This window comes from Eschrichtius robustus, chromosome 9 (genome assembly GCF_028021215.1).
Source record: "Eschrichtius robustus isolate mEscRob2 chromosome 9, mEscRob2.pri, whole genome shotgun sequence".
NCBI lineage: Eukaryota > Metazoa > Chordata > Mammalia > Artiodactyla > Eschrichtiidae > Eschrichtius > Eschrichtius robustus.
The window spans coordinates 11823716-11836088 of record NC_090832.1 but is presented as its reverse complement, the minus strand read 5'-3'; the positions used below and the strand labels follow the sequence as shown (position 1 = coordinate 11836088).

At 39.8% G+C, this 12373-nt stretch overlaps 1 protein-coding gene across 1 annotated transcript in view; it reads right to left on the bottom strand.

The window, feature by feature from the left end:
• NOX3 (NADPH oxidase 3) overlaps window positions 1-11709 on the bottom strand; it is a 57863-nt gene extending 46154 nt beyond the window's left edge. Inside the window, exons 1-5 of the mRNA XM_068551108.1 lie at window positions 11662-11709; window positions 10949-11044; window positions 10721-10831; window positions 9637-9721; window positions 1138-1283 (exon numbers count right to left, since the gene is read on the bottom strand). Of these exons, the coding sequence (XP_068407209.1) occupies window positions 1138-1283; window positions 9637-9721; window positions 10721-10831; window positions 10949-11044; window positions 11662-11709 (486 nt within the window). The remainder of the gene's footprint in view (window positions 1-1137; window positions 1284-9636; window positions 9722-10720; window positions 10832-10948; window positions 11045-11661) is intronic.
• Window positions 11710-12373: the final 664 nt, after the last annotated feature.

Below are 12373 nucleotides of genomic sequence, written 5' to 3'. Positions count from 1 at the left end.
TTACATAGTCTCTTCAAAATGTTGAGATTTATTCTCGGGTGTGTATTGCAATGAACTTTCCAGAGCCTTAGCGGGGAAAAGAGTTAACCCCAGTAGATGCCCAGACAAATCCTGCAGCTCAAATGAGTGCACCAAAGGCATTCCATTCCCACAAGCTTAGGGCATCTGTAGCTTCTAATTGTTGTCACCTAAGAAAATGTAGCTCAACTTGATCAGTGGCCTGCTTTTCAAAATCATCTTAAGCTAATTAGAGGACATGACATGGAAGAATTTCCCCAAAAAGAGACTTTGAATTTTGCTTCTTCAAATAAGGCTGCGTGGGCAAAAGGGTCACTTAAAGGGATGGCCCAGATGGTAGTGGAGAAATTTCCATTCTGGAGAGTATTGTCTTAGGGCTCTTCTTGGGCAATGCAGATTTTTGAGCTTCGTCAACATGCTGGATACATATTCCAATATAGTAGGTAGTACAAGGCAAAAGTTTAAATCAATCAGGAAGAGAGAGGTAGAGGGTGGATTAAAGGAGAGAAATGTCTTAATCTTTACAGGTGGATTTCTGTGGCTACACTTTGGGTATTCTTTTTGTTTCCCACATGGGCACACAGCTAATTAGCATTAATGATGTCACTGGCCATGCGGGTCTTATTCTGGAATTAGCTGCTTTGCCCAGCATCAGATTTGCCAAACTAGCTAGTCACCTGTGTGCCAAAAATGACACAGAAGAAGGGATCCAGAAAACAATTTGCAAACTAAAAATGAAGACATCCAATTCCTCCTGCCTGAATTTAGATGGCACTTCACATTCTTTATGGTTCTAACATAGGCAAAAAAATATCTAATCATGAGCTACTTGAAAAAATTTAAATGTTAGGGTTTTAACAGGTTATTGCATTTCTTGTTTAGGTTTATTTACTATTTTTTGCTATAAACCAATTAAGTGGCATCGGTTTTTCTTCTTGTTCGTAACTTCTCAGCAACACTGATGGCAGAGGAAAATAACTTTTTTTAAAAGGTGAAACTGATGTTAGCATTTGGCATAAAACCCTCTCTAGCTTTCTGTTTCATTAAACGCTTTTGAAATACAGTATTTCTGAAGAATCTGGGGGATGAGGAGCTAGGTGGCATGCAAGGAGAACTCACTGTGTGGAAGGTCCGGATGGGGTTGAGGTAGGTCTCATCTGGGGTGTCGCCAAGTTTGGAAAGTGCAGCTGCAAGTCCCTCTGCTTCCGGCGATTGGCTCCAGTGGTAGTGTTCCAGGTTACACAAATGCGCCAAGATGTGGATGGCTACGGGCCGGGGATGACATGGGACATGCACCATGTGGATTTCTTCCTTGGTAGTTACTCAGAAACTCAGTGCCTATCTATCTGGTCAAGTTTCTCTGTTCTGGTTTTTGTAATATCTAAGGAAGAGTAATCTGTGCATCTTTCCCAGTGTCTTGAATGGAATGAATCAAATACTTCTGAAGATATTGTATGATTCACAACATTCGTTTTAATTATATTCACATAAATTAAATTTCAATTCACCATAATTTAATTATAAACATATAATCATTCTGGACCTGGAATAGGTATTATGATATACAAGCTAATTTCATATATACATACATATATATATATATGTATTCCATCCTATACACGCGCGCACACACACGCACACACACACACCTTCTTTCCCAAGAAATAAGAAAGCATTTTTTTAGAATACTGTGCATCATGCACACTAATACATATGCATACGACATACGTTATAGATACCAGAGGAGATAGTGTTTTTGTTCTCTTTCAGACTTTATATTTTTTATTCTTACTTTATACAATTTAGTGTACATGTATATATATACCTACATGTACACATACACACATATACTTGCATGTGTTATTCCTAGTAGACTGAAATAAGCCAGTATTTATGGAACTAAGCCTCTCTGTATATCCTTAAGAAGAAAATTCAGCTTTCTAATTCTGGGAATTGGTGATGTCTAAATTCCAAATGAAGAGAAGAAGCTCAGAACACAGCATCATCCAGCCTAAGAAGTCTGTGCCCGATGCTACTCTTCCCTGCCTTCTGAAATCTGTGGGGAAGCCAGCAGTCACAACATCCAGACAAAGACATCCTGAGTCTTTTCCTACCAACGGAAGCCCTGCTGGGTGGCCAGTTGATACTTGCCATTGGGATCAGATTCAAGTGTGAAATGAGAATTCATTACCCAGAGTACAGATAATTTCCCAGTTGATATGTTTTTCTTTTTTTCCTGCACCCACAGTGAAAAGCAGCAGAGGCTACTACTATTATAAATCTCTACAGTTGTGGGTGAATTCTGGGGTCCTCCATGGCTGTAAGTTGTGGCTTGAGGTATGGGGAGTGAGGGAAAAAGGAACAGCAGAAAGTTCTGTGAATATCGGTGGCATTGATTCCTGTGGTCCCAGTATCAGATACATTTAGAAATGACATCTTCTATTTAGCCTCTTCTCTCTGCTACCTGAGTTTCTTTTAACAGAGCCATTCCCTATTCTGCCCTGCAAAGTAGTCCTCACGCTTTAAGACCCAATTCAAAAGTTGTCTTCTCAAGCATTCTTCGATTCCACAAGCACGGATGTCATACCTTGATGACATTTCCCAGATATTACGGTTCTGAGTATTTATTTATACCTGCGTTTCTTGATGGACTTTGACCCCTCAAGACTCGTTCATCTTGAAACCTCAACACCTGTCACATGCTTAGCACCAGGCTGTCCTTAGTAATGATTTGCAGAGTGACCATAAGATTACAGAAAGGGAGAAAGGTCCAGGGAGTCAATCTGCGTACAACATTGTTGGAGTAGTGTTTTCCCTGCTAATACGTGTTTTAGCACATTTTTCTACAGCCTTTTAGTTAGAAATCAATGCAAATATACTTCTGGTTGAAGCTCACTTAAGAAGGCAAAGCACATTATAGTGTTTCTGAGTCTGTGCTGTTGACTGTCTCCCTACAGGTTTGGTGAGGTTAGCACCCAAGGGGCAGTGTCTTTCCTCGTTATGTTCCATTTGTTACTGTACGCGGCCACATCTACGAAGGGGCTGCCTTGTTTGGTCTTAGCGTCCACAGAGCTAGAAAAGCTTACCCGGCAGCAGTCTCTTGCAATATGCTGTATATAAAATAGGAACTATTTGCTAAATTGAACATAAACGTTGTCCAGTATTTTTAATTGCTGTTTTCTGGTAAGTATCTTAAAGTTTTGAAAAAAACAGGTAATATTTTTCATAGCTAACATATATTGAATACTTATTATACTGCAAACACTGTTATAAATTCTTTAGGCATATGATCTCATGTAATCCTCAGGTATTAATCTTATTTCCACTTTACAGACCAGTATATAACAAGTTAAGAGACCTGTAGTCCATTAATGGCAAAGGTAGGATAACACCCTGTTTGCTTGATTCCAGGGCCCCATCTTTTGACCTTTAAGTTATACTGCTTCTTTTCACTAATCAATAATTGTTTTACCCTTACAGTTTACTGAAAATGAATTTCTCCTAAGGGCTTAGCTAGACTCTTTGAATGGCTCACTTGGTGTCTTTAATCTAGAGTCAAATAGCTCCGAAGACTGATGACTGACCATGACCTTTGGAGTCCTCTTTGTAGATGGGTGTAAATACTCCTTTTACATTATTTCCCTTTACCCTCACTCCTCTGCTCCTAGCTTTCTTCAATTCTCGCTTTGTGGACTAAAGCACACCAGAGAGCAGCTGTTCCCATTTTACAGAAATAGATACTGAGCTTCAAGCAAAAAATTAAGCGATGTATTTACCATTACATAATCCACATGTGATGGTCAGGAACGGAACACAGGATAAATTCTAGGTCTTTTATAGTCTACGTTCTATAACATCTTTCTCCCATGTAATGACTTGTTGATCACAATCTATTTTCTGTTAGGTTGATTTCCACATGAGAATTTGACACTGATAAACTAAATTTAGGTACATTTATTGAATGAGCAAAGATATTGAACTCTTTATTTATTCTTCTTGCCAGGTTTCCCATAATAGAGCTGAAGAAACTAATGAAGTAGTATAAGAAAACCCAAGATGCTTTGCAAGAGGTAGCTCCTGAGGGAATATATTGAAAATCATTCTTTCCAGTTTTTTTATGTACTTTAAAATTCATGTCTTAAATGTTCCTTTGCTCCAGCTACCTCCATTTTGTTTTCTTTTCACAGGTAGAAAATAAAAAGTAGAATATCTTATTTTACTTATCTCAGGAATTCTCAGAGAGGATACTGCTTGTGCCCATTTTGTTTGTCTAAATGTTTTATTTCCTCTTAGATCAGACCCTAATTTTACTGTGATCTTGGCTTGGAACCAAAGGTATCCCAGCTACCAAATCCAGGACTGTTGGGACTTGATAGATACCAGGAGAGATACTGATTTTGTTCTTTTTCAGACATTATATTTCCTATTCTTCCCTTTATACATTTTAGTTATTTTAATATGAATAGGCATGCTATATTTACAGTGACGGTTGCTTCAAGTATGTGATGAAATAGTGATATGGTTTTATTTTCCTCTTTCTTAGTCATCAAAATCATATCATGTTACTAGATTTGATATGAGCATATAGGAGAAACAATACTGAAGAGGATACTTCTCTGTTACTTAACTTCTTTCAGTCCCTGTTTTCTCATCTGTAAAATGTGTGGATTGGACTAAACCTTGACGTCTAGGCTCCCTTCCAGCTGTCTGGCTCCTGTGTCTCCATCTGAAGTTAATTGGGAGTATTTGTCATCTAAAAGGGAGCTGTAGTCCAATATGAGAGCAATGCAAACATGAAACTTATGTTTTAATATGTTTTCAAAATCAACACTGTCTCAAAGGGGTTTCTTAAGTCTTACGGCAAATCCAGTGTCACCAACTACACAGGTTCCTTCTTCCTGGTGCCTCTGGGGACTTTCTGCCAAAGCCCTTGGAAGAGCCCAAGGTACGCATTTCCAGATCCCACCTTAATGCCAGACAAAAAGATGCTGTGACTGGGTCTTCCCACAATTTTATTTTCTTACCAAAGTACTTTTACAGTTAAAAGAGAGCCGCAATCTTAGACACACTACAGATGCACATTTAATTGGTGTGTGAACTTCTGAGTTCACATAAGGAGATTTTATTGAAGAGTGAACAAAAAAACCATAAAGGCTACAATTAGAGCCAGTTGCCCTGAGAAAGTTCCTTTTCCTCCTTCTCTCCTTCTTTTTCTTTTTCAGGAGATCAAAGGGAGTGTAACTGAGGGAGAATCTTGGAAGTGTGGTCAGTTCTTGCTACCTTTCTGCCTGCCTGTCAGTGATAACAGTCATTCTGGAGTTAGTCACCTCCTAATTAAGCAGCTTTTAGAAAGAAGGACGCTGGGACAAATCCTGGCTGCGTTTCTTGATTCTGCATTTCAGAATCTGGCCCCAAACTTTCAAATTTGTGGTCTGATTTCTGCAAGAATACACATATTCTCTGGCTTCCTGAGCATGCCACTCGTTTGTAAATCACATTAAATCATGTTAGGCAGGACGGGGTAGAGAGCCTCCTTGGAGTTCCCCATGCCTCAAGCAGAACTAGTAGCCATTCCTTTGGGATCAAGTCCTGAAGAGTCTGGGCCTCTGGGACTGTTCTCTGTGGTGAGGCCTCCAAATCACTTTTTCTTAGCACCCCGATTCTGAGGTCGTTTCTCTCAACCTGTCTGTGTTGTGTTTCTTGAGGTTTAATCAGCAACTCATCAGGAGCTACACGTGGGTCACTGTCTACCCCGGAACCTAGCAGATGCAAGCTGCAGAATTTGCCAGAGAGAGAGCTGCCTTGGTCACTATTCACAGACCCCTTGAAGGAAGCTCGGGCTCAAAGTACTACTATTCAATTGGGAGTGTCTTCAAGGTCTACTGTGGACCAGAGAGCCCAGAAAGATCTGCATTAATAACGGAGAAGCTGCGAAACTATGATTTTTATACCAGTGAGGTTATAGGGCTCTGAAAATGATTTATTAGTGGTTGAAGAAGGCTCCAGCAGCTCTTATCATAGGCAGGCATGCAGGAAGGCAGGAAGCCAAAGGAAGAAGAGTTCCTGTCACTGCATTTTCGGCGATGCCCTTGATTATGGATACCATTGTCTGCCTCTTCCCTCCTCCTCCCCAGCCTACTTTCACAAGGCTCTAATTACATCCTTTAATGATTTGACCAATTAAAGCCCGCAGTTCAACTTATAGGTGAATGGATGAGAAATTAGAGGCTGGCACGCAAACCTCGATGTGGATGCACTTCTTCCAAGGTTACACACCTCTATTAAGCCAGTCGGCTATTTGAAAAGCAGCATAATGGGCGACGCTAATAAAATAAGCACGGGGACATTTTCAGCTGCTCCCAAGTGAATACACCGGAAGGACAAAATGTGAAAAGCAAAGGTATATCTATGAAACCAGGGCTTAGCATTTTTTTTTCCTGAAAGCACAGTTGCCAGCTGCGTTTTGTAATTAATGTGAAATGTAATAATTGCTTTGTCAGGGTTTGGGAGACGCAGAGAGCCATCTCCCCACCCTCCTGCCTTTGCCTGGAATGGAAACAACCGCAGCGCTGCTGGTTGCCATGGAGGTGGGAGATGAGGAGGATCTGCTCTCAGAAGCAGTCAGACCCCGCTGGCACAGCCCCGGGAGATGTTTGGGAGCCCGGCAAACAGTGGGGACTCAAGCAGAAGAGGGCCAGAGAGAATACTTGATTCTCTCCAGGGATCTGTGAGGGAAAGGGCGAGGAGAAAGAGCTTCTTGCTTTGTCTCGTCATAGCAGAAGGCGAACTGATGATCTTGGATGACTGGCGTCATTCTGAATCTCTTCACTGCCCACTCTGTCTTTGGTCCACCCCAAACTGCTCCCGGTTCCCTGGCGACTCCCCCAACTCTCACATCTTGTCTCTTTTTCCAGTAATTCTCTTGATCTCTTTTGCCTGCTAGCTGACTTCTCTACCCATCCTCAGGTTTGACCGAATTTGTTCAGGACCTATTACGCGCCGGGACCAGGAAAGCCAAGGGGCATAAGGCACAGTCGCAAATTTTAAGGTGATCAGAGTCTGAGAAATAGTACTATATGGCAGGAGGTGTGGCTGGACCCGCAGGTGAGGAGGGCCAACAGCCCAGACCTGGAGGCTCAGGGGAAAGCTGGCCAGGCAACGGGTCCTGGGTACAGCAACAACTTACCCAATGAAGAAGGAGAGGACAAGCATTTTGGACAAAGGGAATAGCAAGAGCAAAGGCACAGACTGCTCAGTGACCACCAGGAGCTAGGGAAAAGCAAAGGGGTGCGGTGAGAGGTGAGGAGGAGCGCCAGTGGGCGGGGCTTGATGAGCGGAACCTGCTGGCCGTGTTAAACTTGGATCTGATTCTCTTTGCAAGAGCAGCAGTGAATGACCTTGAAGTCTGTCGGTTTCCTAGAGGTCCACTCCTGACAAATGGTCTGCGCATCTTATAAGGATGGATAGATTGGATTATTGTTCTTTCTTTTTTTTTTTTAATTAATTAATTAATTTATTTATTTTTGGCTGTGTTGGGTCTTCGTTTCTGTGCGAGGGCTTTCTCTAGTTGCGGCGAGCGGGGGCCACTCTTCATCGCAGTGCGTGGGTCTCTCACTGTCGTGGCCTCTCTTGTTGCGGAGCACAGGTTCCAGACGCGCAGGCTCAGTAGTTGTGGCTTACGGGCTTAGTTGTTCCGTGGCATGTGGGATCTTCCCAGACCAGGGCTCGAACCCGTGTCCCCTGCATTAGCAGGCAGCTTCTCAACCACTGCGCCACCAGGGAAGCCTGGATTATTGTTCTTTTAATTCCACAGAGGAGGACATAAGGAACTTATCCGAGATCACACAACCCATCACTAGCAGGGGTATAAAATAACTTGGTTATCTGATTCTAGCCAACTGCTGTCCCTATGAATTATACTCCATTCTGAAAACATTACTGACTGTACCAGTTTCAGAAGGTTACAGCTCCTATCAGAGTATCTTGCACATGGGAGGGAGATATTCAGTACACATCACTGATGCAGGTATACTATTGATATATGATTCCAGATGAAGCAATATACATACCCAAAGGTTTAAGGAGAAACCTATTGCATAATACATATTTTCCTTTACTCTTTGATTTCTTTTCTGATTGTTTTGATGCTGTGGGGTTTTTTGTTCCTTCTCTCTGTAATATCTTTGTAACTTTCTCTTAGAGTCCAATTCTGCCTTAAAGCTATTGCAGAGTGATCATATTCTTCCTGCCATTGTACTGTGTTTCATCTCCTCTTTTAATACAGAATTAAAGATTCTTAAGACTTTAAAGGAAGCCTAGAGATTCCTTGAATTCCTTCTCTGAAGTGCTTTTCAAGGAGCAATTTGGATTCCACTAGGACACCTCCCCCAACAGGGAACTCAGCACTCTCAGGGGACCCTCATTCTAATTTTAGACAACTTTCAAGGTCTGGCAAAGACTTCCATTCCTGAGCTGAAATCTGCTTCCCTGAGTCTTCATTCCTTCCCGCATTCACTCATTCAACAAAGATTATTGACACCTACATATACTCAGCGCTGCTGCAGGCCTTGGAACACAAACATGAATTAGCCCTGTTCTTTGTCCTCCATCCCTTCGCTAGTGTTCTCTAAGACATGATGTATTTTTACGCTTAAGTCTTAACAGACGCCAAAGACCTTTTGCAAACGTTTCCGGGGTTGGTTTAATCTGGCATTGAAGACAGCCGGTAGGGAACTCTCCCCACACATCTCAGCGCACACCCAAAGTTGTGCTAATTGGCACTGGGGCACCGTCTGTCATGTCTTGTTGCTTAATTAAACCCACATTTGTTTTGAGTGTTCTTTTTACTCTGCTATTTTTTATGCATGAGAGGATAAAAACAAATGAGAAAAACAGTTTATTGTTAAATTCGTTTGGGGGAAACAGTCTAGAATCATAACTCTTTATTGTTCAGATAGCCTTTTATTTCAATGTCTTTGTTGCCCAACAAAACCACAAGCCAGTTGGTTACTGCCCGTTCCTTTCTTCCTCACCAGACTTTAACCTTGACCTTTGATGCTAATTTCTAGCGCCTTTATCTTGAATTCTCTTGTTTTCTATTCAAGAAATAGTGATAACACTTTATATACCTATAAAGCCTCATATCTTTTCAAGATCCTTTTATATCCACTAGCTCAGTACTATTCAGAACCTTGTTCACATGATCTTGCTTTTCTTTTTTCTTTTTATTGCCCATGGTACCATTTGATAGTCATTTTCCTACGACTGAATGAGATTTTGAGTATAGGTCAATTTTATTTCTGATGTGAATTATAGTGACTAACAAAGTGTTCATTTTTCAAGTGGGTTTTTACCATGGTATTATCAACAAGCTTAATTATTCACAAATGAAAATGAAGTTTCATAAACTTTTCCTTGACAAATTGAAGGCTTGGTAGGGAAGACTGCATGTGTATAAATCAGAAATTTAAAAATCCATTTATGTAAGGTTTGGACGGTCAGATGGAAGGCAAAGATTTCTTTTACCTAAAGGCGAGTCTTTGGCAGGGAGGAAATAAAACTATAAAGTGAATGGGAGGTATTATAAAATTAATCAGGCAACTAATAACAAGCACTTACTTGCATTCATGGCTATCCCATAGGCAACCAGTTTGTGGAATTTGAGATTTTTGTCTAATTGCCTCCTCCATAGTCCTCTGAAGCACTAGAATAACAAAAATTAAAAGTCTTATTCAGGAAAAATCATAGCAATAACAGTGTCATAAGAGTTAAGAAAGCAAGACTCAGGCCCTGCCTCTAAATTACTGAAGGTGAGGCTACATGACACAAAAATTAGTGGCCATTAATTAAACAAACAAAATCAAATGGTTATTACTGGCTTTGCTGAAATTTCAACTCAATAAAAGTGACTGAGTCAGTAGTTGCCTGGCTATAAGCCAAAACTCTAGAATAAACCTGCTAATAATCATGCCTCAGCTAATTTAGAAAATGAAGATGGTAACCATCATCCTCAGTGACATGGTTTAAGTAGTCTATAAATTATTCCTTACTACACAAAGAAAGGCTCTATATTCATCTACAACTAAATATTCATAAAATTATGAAGATGATTATATAATAAATTATGTAGTCTAGAAGGGTTATTGAAGGTCTTATTTTTCTGTACAGTGCATTATTCTGTTTGGCAGGAAACACAGGTAAGTACCCAACACGGTGAAATCTACATAATTAGGAAATGCCCCAATATGTCTGGTAGGGGCTAAAATTTACATACTAAAATCTATGTACAGTGACTGTTTTCCTGGGCTGAAAACTCAGAGAGATGCTTCTTTAGTGCATTTGGCTCATCTACTTATTTAGCTCCTTTTAATCAGAAATTGTAATAATTCAAGCTGTTACAATACTTCCATCTTCATGAGTCAGGTCAATCTTATTAGCTCTTCTTTTCCGATGAAGCAAACGCATCAGGGGAAGGTTGAGCAATGAGTCCAATGTCATGTAGGGAGTCAATGGCAAAAGCAAAAGACAAATCAGATGTACCAATTTCAGACGTTCAGTTTTAGTCACTGTGTTCTCACTACAGAGAAACAAACCTCAGTCTAACCAGGATTATTGGGAATTTCATAGTGAAGCACATCTTTGTTTTCAATGACACATATTAGATCATAACAACTGAAATTATTTCAAATAATTTAGTACTCACACTACTTGTCCCTCTCATGAGTGAAAGGAGGTTTCGACTGATTGGTAATAGAATTAGCATGCAGTTAAAATTCAGGCACACTGCAGATGCTCGAGCCCAAGCCAGTGTTGACTGCCCATATATAAACACACAAGAAAGAGATACAGTGAAAACAAGGAAGCCGGGGAAAATAGAATGCATTTTCTTTTCTGAAATGATAATTAATGTGTAGTCCCCAAATCTACTTACTCCCAGAATAACTCGAGTATAAAGGAAAGACTCTTCCTCTTCGTACCAACAGAATGTGTCAATAAACAGATATAAATTTACTCCCAGCCAAGAGAGCTAGAGTAGAATGAAAAAGGAACCAATCAATACTGTCTTCAACCTTTTCTTCCATTCAAAATCACTTGGGGTTCTTGGGGTTCTTCTTTTAAAGTGAAATGAAGAGCTTCTCAATATCAACCACAATATACAGTACTTATTTCTCATAGATTAGTGTTTTAACAGTGATTGTAATGGTAAGAAATTGTTAACTTTATAAAAAAAGACTTTAAACACATATGGGTATATTTTAAGGAAATTAATGAAAAGTACAAAACCATCCTAATCAACATTGCTATCACGTTTTAAGTCAGTGATGTCAAGAAGGAGGAAATCTTTAAAAACAACCCAGAAAGTACTCTAGAAAAATTCCAATTTCATAGTCTAATTCAAAGCCTTCATTCGATTTAGAGAAACATTCATACATGATGCAAAAGCAAACTACTTGACTTTAAAAGTCATGACTTATATTTAATTTACCCTTGCAGAATCATGTATCTATTGAATGTTTTCTAACAAGTTTCAGTCTTTTAACCAGAGGAATACTTGAAGTTATTTCATATCGCTATACAAGTTATCCTAAGAATCAAGATAGTCAATGTATATATTTAAAGTTAAATAACAAAAATGATACTTACTACTAATATGATGGAGAGACTTTCATTCAAAATCCAGCACCCCGTCATGACAGCTTTGCTCTTTTGCTGTCAGCAAATTGTTTCTTTCATTCACCTGAACCTGGACGTTGTAACCTTACCCTTAGTAAGGGCTTCCCTGCTAAGTTATTTTGTCTTTTCGTCTTAGGAAGCACCTACTGGGAGCAGCTCCCGAGGAATTTCTAATTAAGGACTTCTCGCCAAAGGCAATTCTCCAAGTTGACATGCCTCCTGACCTCGGTGAAAACAAGGCAAGTCTCTGTCTAATGATTCCTTTCTTCAAAGATTTCACAAGCAAAGAAAGCTCGTTTTATTAAATTAGCCTCATGTACTTTGTACCCCATTCGTTTTCTACATGATTGCAGTCAAGATGATAATAAATCCTTATGTAAATTTGAAAAATAACCTAGCTGCTGATGGCTGGATACAGCAAAACATTTTAATAGAGTTTTCTCTACTTAGCTTCTTTACTTCCTTTCTCCCTCTTTGAAAAAAGCTTTTTATAGAAGACAGAGAACAGCGGGTAAATACATATAAGTTAAACAATCTTTCAGAAGATGGTGAAGAAAAAAGAAAAGGATCTTAAAAAAAACACAGATGGAAGAATTTTCATAAATTTAACATGTGGCTATGAAGAATGAAGGAGACATTTTTGTGGGATTGATGGAACAAACCCTATTTTCTTCCTAATCCC